The 13573-nt window shown below is 35.7% G+C and overlaps 2 protein-coding genes across 2 annotated transcripts; one reads left to right on the forward strand and one right to left on the reverse strand.

The window, feature by feature from the left end:
• The first annotated feature begins 2412 nt into the window (after positions 1 to 2412).
• On the forward strand, positions 2413 to 7759 carry ATGRIP (Golgi-localized GRIP domain-containing protein). The gene is made up of 21 exons (XM_078980421.1): positions 2413 to 2718; positions 3330 to 3902; positions 3994 to 4109; positions 4205 to 4374; positions 4475 to 4568; positions 4631 to 4798; positions 4864 to 4989; positions 5077 to 5185; positions 5263 to 5342; positions 5427 to 5555; positions 5623 to 5723; positions 5815 to 5948; positions 6028 to 6134; positions 6209 to 6328; positions 6430 to 6460; positions 6554 to 6606; positions 6737 to 6808; positions 6894 to 6941; positions 7021 to 7126; positions 7215 to 7273; positions 7391 to 7759. The coding sequence occupies exons 2-21, from the start codon at positions 3431 to 3433 to the stop codon at positions 7502 to 7504; spliced, it is 2409 nt and encodes an 802-aa protein (XP_078836547.1). The 5' UTR covers positions 2413 to 2718; positions 3330 to 3430; the 3' UTR covers positions 7505 to 7759.
• Positions 7760 to 7952: 193 nt separating this feature from the next.
• LOC145031792 (serine acetyltransferase 2-like) lies at positions 7953 to 10835 on the reverse strand. Its single transcript, XM_078980422.1, has 9 exons — positions 10366 to 10835; positions 9396 to 9593; positions 9244 to 9303; positions 9069 to 9164; positions 8950 to 8974; positions 8780 to 8874; positions 8519 to 8685; positions 8358 to 8431; positions 7953 to 8263 (listed from the first exon to the last, which is right to left on the reverse strand). The coding sequence occupies exons 1-9, from the start codon at positions 10771 to 10773 to the stop codon at positions 8184 to 8186; spliced, it is 1203 nt and encodes a 400-aa protein (XP_078836548.1). The 5' UTR covers positions 10774 to 10835; the 3' UTR covers positions 7953 to 8183.
• Between the last annotated feature and the right edge of the window lie 2738 nt (positions 10836 to 13573).

A 13573-nucleotide genomic window follows, 5' to 3' on the forward strand; every position in this document is an offset into this window, starting at 1 on the left:
ATCAAGCTGGTGCCGTCCCGTGATCCTGAGAGAAACCTGAAACACATAACACAAAACACTGTAAGCACGAAGCTTAGTGATTTCCCCAAAATACCACATATAACACATATTAGCCACTCGAGGCTATAACTCTGTGGGTCCGTGCACCCAAACTCTGTGAACCCTCAGGTTCTAACTCTGCAAGCATGCACAACATAAATCACATAGAAGAATGCAGTACAACAACAATAGATATAAAACACTGTATCACATAACTCTTTTTACCTACTTAAGGTAAAGTATAGTGAGAAGACTCACCTCGCGTATCTCGGTAACTCGTAAATCCCTGAAATCACTAGTGCTCGATCTCCCGAGCTATAGTCCTCCTATAACACAATACATCTCCAATTAACACTTCCCAACTAAGGTTGACTAACCCTATCAAGTCAACACCGATCAACTCTGGTCAATGGTCAACGGTCAACCCCAACTCGCCGAGTCTCTATGGGGACCCGATTCCTCTGAGTCCCTTCCGACTCACCGAGTCACTCACCCAACTCGGTTACTCAACCCCTGGTTTGAAATCCCTGAACAACCCGCACCAACTCGTCGAGTCTGCCAATGGACTCGACGAGTGCATTCCATGCATAACCCCAAACGACCTTCTGAGGTCAGATCTGTTCCACTAACTCATAGATCCAGTCCTTCCAAGCTTATTTACCACGTAAAGTTCATGTCTTGGCGCTCATATCACACCTAATGACTCATAAATGGTTTTTTGACCTCAAGCACAAAGATCCCAAACCAAAACCTCCATGGATTCATAAAAAGCTTGGACAAAGGGACACTCTGGACCTCCAAGGGTCCAGATCCAGAACCTAACTCACTTAAGGGACCATGGGAGCACTAGATCTAGCCACAAAGGGCTCAATAAACCCTAAATCAACATGAACATCACCTTAATAGAAAATGGCTCGAAAATAGTACCTCAAATGTGATGTTCTGGACCTTAAATCTTCAGGATGTTAACCCTCTTGCTTCCTCTTGGCTAAAGCTTCATTTCCCTTGCTAGACAACACCTCCAAGGTTGATAATGGCTCATTCTCTCACTTCAAACGCTCAAGTGCATTAGGGTTTCGCTATGGGGCCTGGTAAGCACAAATGACAGCCATAAGGCCCTTTAAATAGGCCCCAAACCCGATAAATTAGGGTTTCATTAAACAGCGCGGACTCGCCAAGTCCAACAATGCGACTCGTCGAGTCCAGTCATTAATCCGGATGAGAAATCTCGTCTCTACTCGGCGAGTCTACGCACCAACTCGCCGATTTCTTCCTCAAAACTCAAAATAAAATGAATAAATATAATACCTGAAATTCCGGATGTGACAATCCTATTTGCGATTAAATCCCTCCATGGATCCATCTGATTGGCCTCTGGGCTCTTCTTCCCCTTTGCACGAAAGATGAACCACCGGAGCTTTATTTTTTTTATCTTCTTGCAATTTGATCGATTTGGGGATAAGAAAGAGAGAGAGAGAGAGAGAGAGAGAGAGAGAGGTAGGACCCCTTGCATATTAAATTTTATTTATTTATTTAAAAAAATTAATACAAAACCTCATAAATGGTCCCTGGGTAGTGAAATGATAAAAATACCCTTTATTTAACGCCTAAATGGTAACGGAGTGAGCCGGAAGGATCAAATGTTAAAAGTTTTGAAACCACATGGACCATCTGTGAGGTTTTTTGAACTTATGAATTAAACTTGATATTTTCGAAAACCTCAGAGATCATTTTTGAAGTTTTGTCTTAAAAGAAATCCTCTCTAATAAATGATTTTTTTGTCACTTGTCACACTCTTGTTGATTTAACCACATACCATTTTGTGGTTATTTTCAATTAAATTTTTTCTACATGGTATTTTATGGTTTTTTCCATTTTATAAAATTTCATATAATATTTAAATGTAATAATTATAATAAATGTAATGATAAATACATATCAATTTCATTAAATGACTTCCTTTTAATTTCAAAATTTCAAAATTAAATTTTTTGTTTAAATTAAAAAAAAACATTTTAATTTTAATAATTCGATACTTCTTTAATTTTTCTTACAAATTCAAACTTTTCAAATGTTTGGAATTTCATATTTAAATTTTCTTTTAAATGAACTTATTTAATATATGAATTTTATACATATTTTATACATAGTAAATAATAAAACCAATTTTATTATAGCAAAAACTGCAAGAGGAAAGCCGGATCCCAAAAAAAAAAAAAAGTTTACAGAAAAGGGATAAATTGTTATAGGTGGTAGCCAAATTTAACACATCTATAAAAATCTTAATTTTGGTCAAGAATTGACCCGTTTGTTAAATTTGAAGGGTGAAAAGTGTCGACTTGCCTTTGGTGTACATCTGAGTTGAACTCGTGACTCGGGGATCATACGTAAAACGAAAATCTAGTGCCACTGAAAGTTTCCATTTTTCACAAATGCGAATCGTGATAACATACGCTTCATAGAGTTTATGCCCTCCGAATCTCCACCCCTTTATTCAATCACAATTTTTTTGATAAATACGGTTTGATTGATTCATAGAGGGGGTGGTGGTGTTTAGATCCGTTAGGTATCCGAAAAATCACGAAATATAGATCTTGATTGACCAATCAATCACCCCGATTCGAATTTCGAATTTCGAGTTGTTGGCTGGTTGTGATCTCGTGTATCCAGGAGAATAAGGTTAGATTATTTCAAATGTTCTTCACTATCTATATCATTATGCAAAGTTGTCTACCGGCAACACTCTGTATGGAACAACAAATCCCAATTGTCAGCATTATTAACTTGTTACTGTAGTTGCAGGCTTGATTTTCAATCTGGTGTGTTTTATATTCTGCTAGGGTGTTGCTATAAATCAATTTTCTATGGAATGAATCAACTAGTCACTGATATTAGCCGTTGCACGTGGTTTGATGTAATATTAGGGACAATGTTGATTTGTTATTGTAGGAGGGTTCAAACTTGTTTGTGAGTTAAGGCAGGGTTTTGGAGTCTGGAATTGGATTGAAGCTAATTTACCTCAAGTTGCAACCAATTACAAACCATGGAATCGAGCCTCCAACACCATGATATACATAATTTTAATACCATTATATGTTTGGAAATCCCGATTCTTTGGTTTAGTATTGGAATTCGAGTTAATCTCAGTATATGTTGCTACACTGGTTGTCAATTTCCATGATCCAAATGTTTGCAATCTCATATTGGGTGTTCTTATTTGATTGAAGCACATGTATGCTCTTTACAGCCTTATGCTGTTTCTTTACAAAGGAAGAACTTGTTTTATGCAGGAATCATGTCATTCTAGTTTTAATCTATATCAAGCTGATAGAGTAGATACAGGAATCACCATCTTCAAAACACATCACAATATTTTAGAAACTACAAGATAATGTCAGAAGGGGGAGGTGATGTTGACAAGAGGGTGGAAAATCATGTTGGAGATGCTATACCACCTTATGCAAAATCAAACGACATGAGTCCTCAAGATATTGGAAATTCAAAAGAGGATAACATTTTATCCAATGGTAACCCTAACCCCATTTCTGATGACACTCAAGATCATCTAATGCAAACGGTGGCAGAACTCAAATTTCAGAATGAATACTTTAAGTCTCATTTCCATGATTTGAAGAATCTATACACAGATTCAACTGGTTCTATCCAACAAACAAAGACAATTGAACAAGATGAGACACATGAAGATTCAAAAGAGTTGCATGACAAAATAGCATCCTTGAACAAAGAACTAATAGAAGAAAGACAAACACGAGCTGCTGCAGAGGCAGCTTTGGAACATCTTCGTATAGAATACTCAGAGGCAGATGCCAAATGCCAAGAGCTTGCTGCTAAACTAGCTGAAGGTTGTATAAATTACCTGTTTACCCTTCGCTACTGTTACTTTTTTTTTTTTTTAATCTTAGCATAAATTCATACTACTTTTTATGCATACAGTTGAAAAGAATCTGGAGCAACAGGTAAAAGAGCGTGATGAGAAGAATTCTGAACTTGATTCCAAGTTGAATAGGCTTCACAAGCGAGCAAAACAAAGAATTCAAGAGGTTCAGAAGGTAATTTTGTTTGTGGGCCCCTTTAACAGTATCCAAGATATTAATTCCTGTTTGTGTATTGATTCTGATTGGTTTGTGGAGACAATCTTTTCCAGGAGAAAGATGACATTGAGGCCAAATATAAAGAAGTCAATGAAAAGTCAGAGCAAGCTTCATTACAGCTGTCAGGATTACAGCAGGAGCTTGATCGCACACGTCAGCATGCTAATGAGGCACTCAAAGCAATTGATGTAGAAAGACAACAACTTCGAAGTGCAAACAATAGGTACATTAAAAGGGTATTTCTGGAATTTCAGATAGAAAGCTTCCATGTGTTCTTTTCTGTCAATCTTTCTTTTGACTGTTGACTATTTGACTCACATTAGACTTCGGGACAATATTGAAGAGCTGAGACGTTCTTTGGAGCCCAAAGAGAATACCATTGAGACATTGCAACAGTCGCTTGTAGAAAAAGAACAGGTATTGAAAAGTCAAACTAGTTTTAGCTTTATACAGGAAAGTGATGTATTTTGTATGAACAGATGTTAGAGAACATGAAAGGGCTATTACAAGGAGCAGAAGAAAAGAGGCAAGCTTCAATGGCTGAACTTTCTTCAAAACATCAAAAGCAAATAGCAAATTTGGAAGCTCAACTTGCTGACTCATCAGCAGATAGAACAAAAGCAACTGAAACAATATCTTCTCTACAGGTAAACAAGTTATATATATATTATATCTTTAAGTTGTTAAACATTTGATCATTTTCCTTTTTTAGAAACTTGTTGCAGAAAAAGAGTCAAAACTGGCAGAGATGGATGCAGCTTCAAGTGGTGAAGCTGCAAGGCTTAAAGCTGCCATGGAGACTATTAAAGGGGAAATTACTCACCTGAAAAATGAACACGTATGAACTCTATATATACTTCAATGAGAATCCTTTTCCTTTTTTTTTTTAAATGTTTTTTATTCAATTGGTTTTCCTAATTTTTAGGAGAAAGAGAAAGAAAAATGGGAAGCCACCACTCAGGCACTCAGCAGGAAGCTTGAGATTGCTGAGGCTAACTGTATACGTGCTGAAATTGAAGCAGCCAAAATGAAAAGTACATATATACCCTTTCTTTGACTTGTTATTTTCAGTTCTTGCCCTTTAAATGGAAGTAACAATGGTAACCCACAGGTCAGATGGCTCTAGAACTATCTGTGCTGAGTCAGCAGTCAAACACCAAAGAGTCCGAGTTAATAACTGCTAAAGAGGAGGTATTTAACTATTTATATTTTATTCTCCTGTGTCATCTATTATTTAATAAAATTGTGTATAATAAATTTTTTATTATTATTCAGATAAAACGTCTAGAAAGTGAATTTGCTTCGTATAAAGCTCGTGCACATGCACTTCTTCAGAAAAAGGATGCTGAGCTGGCATCTGCTAAAGATAATGAACAGCTTAAAGCCCTTGAAGAAGCACTAAAGGTGTATATATTTTTCTCTTCTGTGTGATGATGTGGCACACAGATCTACTCACATATTGTTTATACAGGAGGCTGAAAATGAAATAGTGATAGTATCTGCTGAAAGGGACAAAACCCTCCATGATCTTGAAAATGCTCTAACTCATCATGACAAAGAACTCAGTGCCAGGTGGCATTACTTTCCTGTTTGGTTCAGAAAGTTGTTTTTTAAACATTATCTTATGTCTAATTTTATTTATTTATTTATTTATTTATTTCAGAGATGAAGCTCTTAGCCTTGTTGAGCAACAGGTGAAGAACATGGAAATGAAGCTCTCTTCTGCAATTTCTAGCCATCGATCCGAGAAAGAAATCTGGGAGAAGAATCTTCAAAATGTGGAAGAAACCTGGCAATGTAATTAAACAATTTTTAATTTACTTTAAAAAAAACTTTTTGTTAATTCTTGTTAATGACAAAATAAATTATTCTACAGTGAGATTCCAGGCGCTGAAGGCTGAAATTGAACAACAAAAGTCAACACCTGATGAAACTCTACAAAAAGAAGTACAAGATGTCCAAACACGATATAAAAAATTAAAGGTGATATTCATATTTCATATTCGTTACAATTATATGTCTGAGACTAATTTTAAATTGTTTATTTATTTTTATAGGAAGAACATGATTCATTTCGTGAGCTTGCTGATAAGATGATTGAAGAGAAGGACATGGAGATTTCAAGACTTGTAGACAACAATAAGAATCTTGTTCGTTCATTATCATCAAAGCCATCGGTATTTATTTTTCCCTCAAAATAAGAATCTATCATGATGTTCATTTTGTTATCTTTTTTCGTTTCCTTAAATACCCTTGTTATTGTTATTGCTATTTTCAGGCAAACAACAATGAGAATGGCCATAATATGGGTATGATTATTGTTTGATACCCTTGTCTGTCTTTTTATCTAGTTAGAAATCTAATATTGATTGTTGATTTCTACATGGAATTCAATTTTATAGGTTTCACAGGACAGGATTCTCCAAACACCTCAGTTGCAGAACAACAGATATTGGTATGCACTTTTTTTTTTTTTTTTTTTCAAACCCTAGACATTTGTTCTGTTTTTATATTCTGTACGAACATATCGATAAAATTATTTAGTAGTTAACAAAAAAAAAAAAAAAAAAAAAATTGGAATTCAGATATTGGCTAGGCAACAAGCTCAAAGGGAGGAAGAGCTAGCCCAGTCTCAGAGACACATTCTTGCACTTCAAGTAAGTTTTTTTTTGACTTAATAATAAAAAAATAATGACTTAAAAACCTCATTTAAGTTTGTTATGTACTTTGTTGATCTTCCAGGAGGAACTTGAAGAGCTTGAACGCGAAAATCGTCTTCACGGTCAACAGGTATTTTAACTTTAGATTTTTCTTTTTAATTAAAAAAAAAAGTTATATTTATAATAACAATTAACAACTTAACCCACAGGAAGCTATGTTAAAGGAAGAGCTTCGGAACATGGAAAGATCACAAAAGAGGGAAGGAGTGGATATGACATATCTTAAAAATGTCATAGTAAAGCTTCTTGAAACAGGTATATTTTATTTCTACTACATAACTAAAAAAAAACTATGAGCTCTTGATTTATGTATATATATATATATTTTTGGTGTGAATTATAGGTGAAGTGGGGGCTCTACTACCTGTTATTGCAATGCTCCTTCAATTCAGCCCTGATGAGGTGAGAAAATTATTTCAGCTGTTAAGGTTTTATGTATATTATCCATTTGACCAAAATTGTTAAAAGGGAAAATATGGAGGAGCTGTTCTTATGAGATTTAAATGAAATGAAATGCAGTTTCAAAAGTGTCAAAACGCGTATCGGCCATCTACAGATGTTCCACCCAGCCCAGTTGCAAGTGAAACCCCTGGATCTGGGCTCTCCCTCTTCTCACGCTTCTCCTTTTCATAACAAGTCAAACAGCATCATCATATATGCTATATTCTTGTATTCTTTTTGTAACAGTCTTACTTTTTTTTTTTTTTTTTTTTTAACATATATTATATTATACTATCAGAGAGAGGAAAATTATATACAACACACATCTAAAGATTAACTGGAAGTGTGATGGATAGAGCGTCCTTGAGTTTTTGTATCATCAATTTATCATATTCATAGGAGCCACAATTTGGTGTATATGCATTTATTTAGCTTTCTTTTCTGCCATTTTCTTTCTGTTTTGCTAAGTTATCACTTTCTTTTTACTACTGATATTTGCACAATTTGGTCGTGTGTCTTTTCGCCTAAAACCAAGAATGAGACAGAAATCATATTCAAACATAAACATTATTTCTTCAATTAGATTTCATTCACTTTCTTAAACCGTTGAATGTCTCATTTAATTCCTCACAATATGATATAATGAAATGTAGCAACTTTATTGTTCCATTTTACAATAACAAACACAACAGTACAAATAGGCCCTAAACCTTCAAACAGGGGGGGGAGGGGGATTAGTGTAATTAGAATATAACATAACCCTAGTCCCTCCTAGGGATTTATCATGAGTTTACAGGTATACAAAAGTACTTCCTCCACTACCATTACCAATTTCTGCATTCTTAAGTTAAGTTTATAGGATTATAATAATTTATATGGAGTATTCATATTCACCAATGGATCTTCCCTCACATCCTATGGCTACATGTTCAAAGAAGTCTTTGCTTGCATCTGCCACAACCAACCAACATCACAAACTAAATATCAACAATGTCTCTCATCACATCAAACCTTATATAATGTAAAATATTCATTAACCACATACCATGCTTCATTGTTAAAGATGGAACTTGCTCTTCTACATAACCAATCACTTTAGCCGGTATTCCTGCAGCCATGCTTTATATAATAATAATAACAATAATATATTAGCATTAGCATAAACAAGAAAATAAATTATGCATTTTCATCATGATTATGTGTCACCTATGTTGAGGAACATCCTTAAGAACAAGGGAACCCGAAGCTATCATTGCTCCATCACCTATCTTGATATTCCCAAGTACAATCACACTTGCTCCAATCAACACTCCTTCACCAACTTTTGGGTGCCTATCCCCTGTTTCCTTCCCACTTCCTCCTAATGTTACACCCTGCTAATCCTCAATTTTTTTAATAATAATAAAAGATTATATTAACAAATTCCATCATATCAATTCAAGAATCAGAAGGGATAAACCAAATTACCTGCATTAGAGAAACTCTATCACCAATAACAGCAGTTTCACCAATAACTAATCCAGTCCCATGATCCAACAGTATCCCCTCTCCAATTTTCGCAGCTTTCTCAAGAAAATAAATAAATTAAGTATTTTTTTTTTTTGAAGTCTCACTAAACTACTACTTTGAAAGAATACCTGGATGTATGTCAACTGCAAACACCTAGAAACCAAAAAAAAAAAAAAGGTAACATTTAGTAAATAAGAAGAAGAAAGTTTGATGAATAACTTAAAAAATAAGAGATGAAAAATGATACCTCACTAACTCGACTTTGAAGTGCAAGAGCCAACACCTTGCGCCCTTGATTCCACAAAGCATGTGCTACTCGATGTGTTTGTAAAGAATGAAAACCCTAAAAGAATCACCATTTAATTCAACACTTCATATCACATCAATAAAGAAACTGAATTTGTAAATGAAATTTGAAATACCTTTAAGTATAAAAGAGCAGAACAATAAGACAAACATGAAGGATCTCTATCTTTAAATGCCTGTCAAAGGAAGGAAAATAGAATCAGAAACAAAAAAAAAAAAAAGACATTGAAATTGAGCACATGCAAACAAAGTAGAAAACAATCATCACCTGTAAATCAAGGCGAATTGCTCTATGGATGCCTCGATTTTGAACCATTACATCACAAAATATATCCATCAATTGGGTTTCTAATAATGTGTTATTTTGGAGTCTGTTAGCAATAATAAATGCCAATGCACGCTCTAAACAATCATGTGATAGTATGCTCGCATATAAGAAGCTGCTTAATATTGGCTCATTTTCAGCCTGCAATTTTTTCATCAAACATCCAATCCAATTAATATATACATAGAATTATTACTTCAATTGGATTATAATAAACAACTTCCACCAATCATAGTGGCATTGAGTAGAACTCATAAAGACTAAAGTAACATCATTCCAACTTGTTTAATATAGAAAAAAAGATACCATCTTTCTTGAAAAACAAGATATTTCTCCATCCACCCAAATAAAAAAGTCCACATCAAAGTTTGAAAAAGAGTCAAATTTCAAAATTTGACATCAACACAAGTATGATGTTCCTCAATTACACTTTTCATTCTTTTTACAAACTGGATAAAGAAAACAAATCTTGTTAAATTGTGTTTAATCATTGGCTTTCAGAAAAAAAAAAGTTTTTGAATTCATTATTGTATGAGTTTCTTTTTCAAAGCCAAAGAGAGTATCAAATTATGAGACTAACTCAAGAAGTTCACTTTCATATAATTTCCTTTTTGAGCAATTTTTCAATCACCAATTATAAGTAGACTGTAGAAACTAAGGATTGTCCAATAACATTAGAGAGAAGTACCAATTATTTTTCCGAAAGATAAATTATTGCATGTTGACTTTGACAAATTTCATCTTTCCTCACTAAACTTTCATCGTCCACTATCAAATAAACTATAAATTGATTAAATTCTATAGTTTATCCGATAACAGAGAAATTAGAAACTCAAAATCCATATAGTAATTGAAAGGAATTTCGAGCTAAATCATTGAATTGCCATGAAAAGTTATGAAGAATTGCAAATACCTCACACTTGGCCTCTACTCTAACAGCATCCCAGATAGAATCACCCACAACCGAGCCCGAATTGACAGACGGATCGGATCTTGGAGATAATTTACCCCGTGCATAAACCGGAAAGATTCTCTCGACCTTACGCCGCATCACCATGATGGAGGTGGAGGTGGAGGTGGGTGAGTTAGGGTTAGAATTCGTGGTCTCCGGTCGAACCATCTGTTTTTCTTCATCAAGTTCTTCGAGAACCGTACGTATGGAATGCATTTCCGATACAGAACCCAAACAAGCCGCCATTGATGGGAAGAAAGGGATGCTGTAGGGAAGTTCTAGGGTTTGATCTTGATTGAAATAGGTGTAGAGTGGTGGAGATGATTCGTTGGTGTTCCTGCGGTTGATAGCAGCGGCTCCAGTACACATCAATCATATCATCATTGAAAAGAGGACATGTTGCATATAAAAACATCGTCATCACCTTCTCATATCGTATGGCTTTTAGCGGTTTTTTGACGACCCATCAACCTTTAAAAATGGAACTTTTTATCGATAACTAAATACAATAATAATAAAAAACAAAATTGCAAAAGTAATCTTTATGGTCGGTAAAAGTTTATGTTTTTAATCTAATTTTTTTTTTTTTTTTTTTTTTTTTTTTTTTTTTTTAATGGTTTATGAATGGTTCAATTTTAAATATTTGGTATGATTTTGGTCCTTAGGGTGATATTTTTGGGGAAAATTGACTCTCGAGTAGGGATGAGCAAATGGACCGGGGAACCGGGCGGAACCGGTACCGAAACCGGAACCGGAACCCAATGGAACCGATCGGGCCGGGACCGGGATGTTATTTTTGTGGATTTTTGAAACCGGGAACCGGTAGGAACATGAACCGATATAACCGGAACCGGTAGAACCGGCAAAAACCGGAACCGTATTATGCTATTTTTCAAGGACCGGTTCCAACATTTGAAGACACGACAAGAACCGGTAGGAACCGGGAACCGATAGAACCGCCGGGCCGGTTCCAACCGGTTCGGTCCTTTTGCTCATCCTTACTCTCGAGGGTAATTAACTTTTGCGTTTGTACTCATTTGGTTCCTTTCATTTTTTTTTTTTTTTTTTGTATTCAATATACCATCGAACTTATTGTTTATGTTCACCATAACCATTTTGACCGACTTTTGACCTGTGATAGCCGGTCAAAGGGTTATAGTGAATACAAACAACAAGTTCGATGGTATATTGAGTACAAAAAAAAAGGGACCAAATGAGAACAAATGTAACAGTTGGTTACCCTCCTGATTCATTTCCCCTTTACTCATTTAAAGCAAATCTCACGTCATCTCCTACTGATATTAATGACTTTATGAGATTCATTCTTGCTTCTCTTCAAAACATAACTCACGAAAGAACATTATTCATACACGTACAACTTTGTAATGCACTTGAATATTTATTAGGGGAATCTTGACTAAGCATGCGCATTTCATGACTACATTTACATTTCCAATCAAATGATTTATCGTATCATGGATTCTAGACAAGTCTACAAACGAGTGGAATCACAAGTGCTGTGATTTTTGAGTTTACTTAGCTTTAAGATCGAATTCATGGGATAAAATACAACATCAATATGTACAATATCATGCTGCTTTTGTAGACATATCACCAAAATATACCTTGAGGTAAACGTTTATGCTGATAAATATACCTTTCATACACAGTCATATCCTTTTGCAGAAAGGTATTGACAGTTAACCACAGTAAGCATAACATAGACTATGTTTTAACAAGGTTACCCCTTTGAAACGCTCTTCATATACATTATAGCCAAAGAAGGTTACAGTCTTTGATAATTTTGCAATTTTTATTTCATTTAACTTTTCGGGGAAAATGTCTCAGGAGGGTAACCAACTGTTGAGTTCGTTCTCATTTAGGAGTGATGACCTTATGACATGAATGATATACCACCGGGTTCAATCCCGTGTTCATTCAAACTTCAAGGGAAATTGACACTTTCAGTCCCTCCTCATAACTCTTCAAAATAAATCCGTAATTTACACTTCAGCCCCCAACACTCCCAATTCCTTTCAATTTAGATCCTAAAAATTACCAAGCAGCCCCCAATTCTAAAACCCTTTTCAAATTACATCTGAAACTTACTCTTTTAACCCCCGACTTCTAAAATTCTTCACAAATTAGTCCGGGACTTACATTTACTAATTTATTTAAATAAACGGGGTGTTACAACTCTCCCTCACTTAAATTAGATTTCGTCCTCGAAATCATTCCTTACCATTCCGTACACGCTAACTACTCATGTAACATTGCCATCATCATGGGCACGCCCTAGCCTTCCTAGGGTAGCTGTGACCAATCATCACAAATCCCTAACATCTGCAGGCGAACTAATTCCTCGCAACAAACATGCACTCTATTTGAAATTTGCTATCTCTAGATGATCTGAATCCCCAACAGACCACTCATACTGAATCATTATAGATAAACCCCGCAGTGGGTGACTAAAAAAATTACTCAGCAATCTGTTACATTTATCATACATGAGATCCTCAAATACCATTACTGTTGGAGACCCAAAACTGTCTGAATCCCTGATCTGCCTGAAAACAATAGTAACTGCCTGAAAACCGAAATGTCTGAAACTGTATGCTGCCTCATGGCTGCTTCCCAACATCTACCGGAACCTACTTGGTCTCAATTTTCCGCCAATCATCTGAAATACCAGGTTCCCGCCCGGCTGCGGAGCCCCAAGGACTCCCCACTTAGTCGCCTCACACAACTTCTGAACGAAATCCTTTTCTGAAACTAACAACTACTAGTTATCTTGTTACTGTGGCTCTAACGGCCTTCTGATCTAACTGATGGGTTCCACACGTCGAATCCTGAGGTTACCAACCCACAGCTAAACGCGATTGCTACATGACCAATTGTAGCTTTATGTCATAAACGACCTTAAGCAGTCCACTACTTCCTTGCTCTCATCTCTGTAGCAGCGCTTCTACAATCTTATCACTGGCTTAACCAGGTCTCATCCGTCTGGGAAATTCCGAAATCCAATCCGTGGATTTCCATTTCCTCACTTCTACACTCGAACTGGTGGGTACTACTGTTCTTCCCGCGTCCTAACAACGCACTCACGCTATCTACCAACCTAGTGAAGGCTGCGACTACACCCACAAACTCACATTACTCTAGTACTATC

The sequence above is a fragment of the Lactuca saligna genome, chromosome 2 (genome assembly GCF_052625555.1).
Source record: "Lactuca saligna cultivar CGN05327 chromosome 2, ASM5262555v1, whole genome shotgun sequence".
NCBI classification, from domain to species: Eukaryota; Viridiplantae; Streptophyta; class Magnoliopsida; order Asterales; family Asteraceae; genus Lactuca; species Lactuca saligna.

What these genes read in the sequence shown, in the direction of transcription:
- ATGRIP (XM_078980421.1), top strand. Translation starts at nt 3,431, where the DNA reads ATGTCAGAAGGGGGAGGTGATGTTGACAAGAGGGTGGAAAATCATGTT. An exon ending in TGTGGAAGAAACCTGGCAAT is followed by an intron (nt 5,949 to 6,027) that starts GTAATTAAACAA and finishes ATTATTCTACAG; the next exon opens with TGAGATTCCAGGCGCTGAAG. An exon ending in GACACATTCTTGCACTTCAA is followed by an intron (nt 6,809 to 6,893) that starts GTAAGTTTTTTT and finishes TTGATCTTCCAG; the next exon opens with GAGGAACTTGAAGAGCTTGA.
- LOC145031792 (XM_078980422.1), bottom strand. Translation starts at nt 10,773, where the DNA reads ATGTGTACTGGAGCCGCTGCTATCAACCGCAGGAACACCAACGAATCA. An exon ending in TTCAAAGTCGAGTTAGTGAG is followed by an intron (nt 8,975 to 9,068) that starts GTATCATTTTTC and finishes TTTGGTTTCTAG; the next exon opens with GTGTTTGCAGTTGACATACA. An exon ending in AAGGATGTTCCTCAACATAG is followed by an intron (nt 8,432 to 8,518) that starts GTGACACATAAT and finishes TATTATATAAAG; the next exon opens with CATGGCTGCAGGAATACCGG.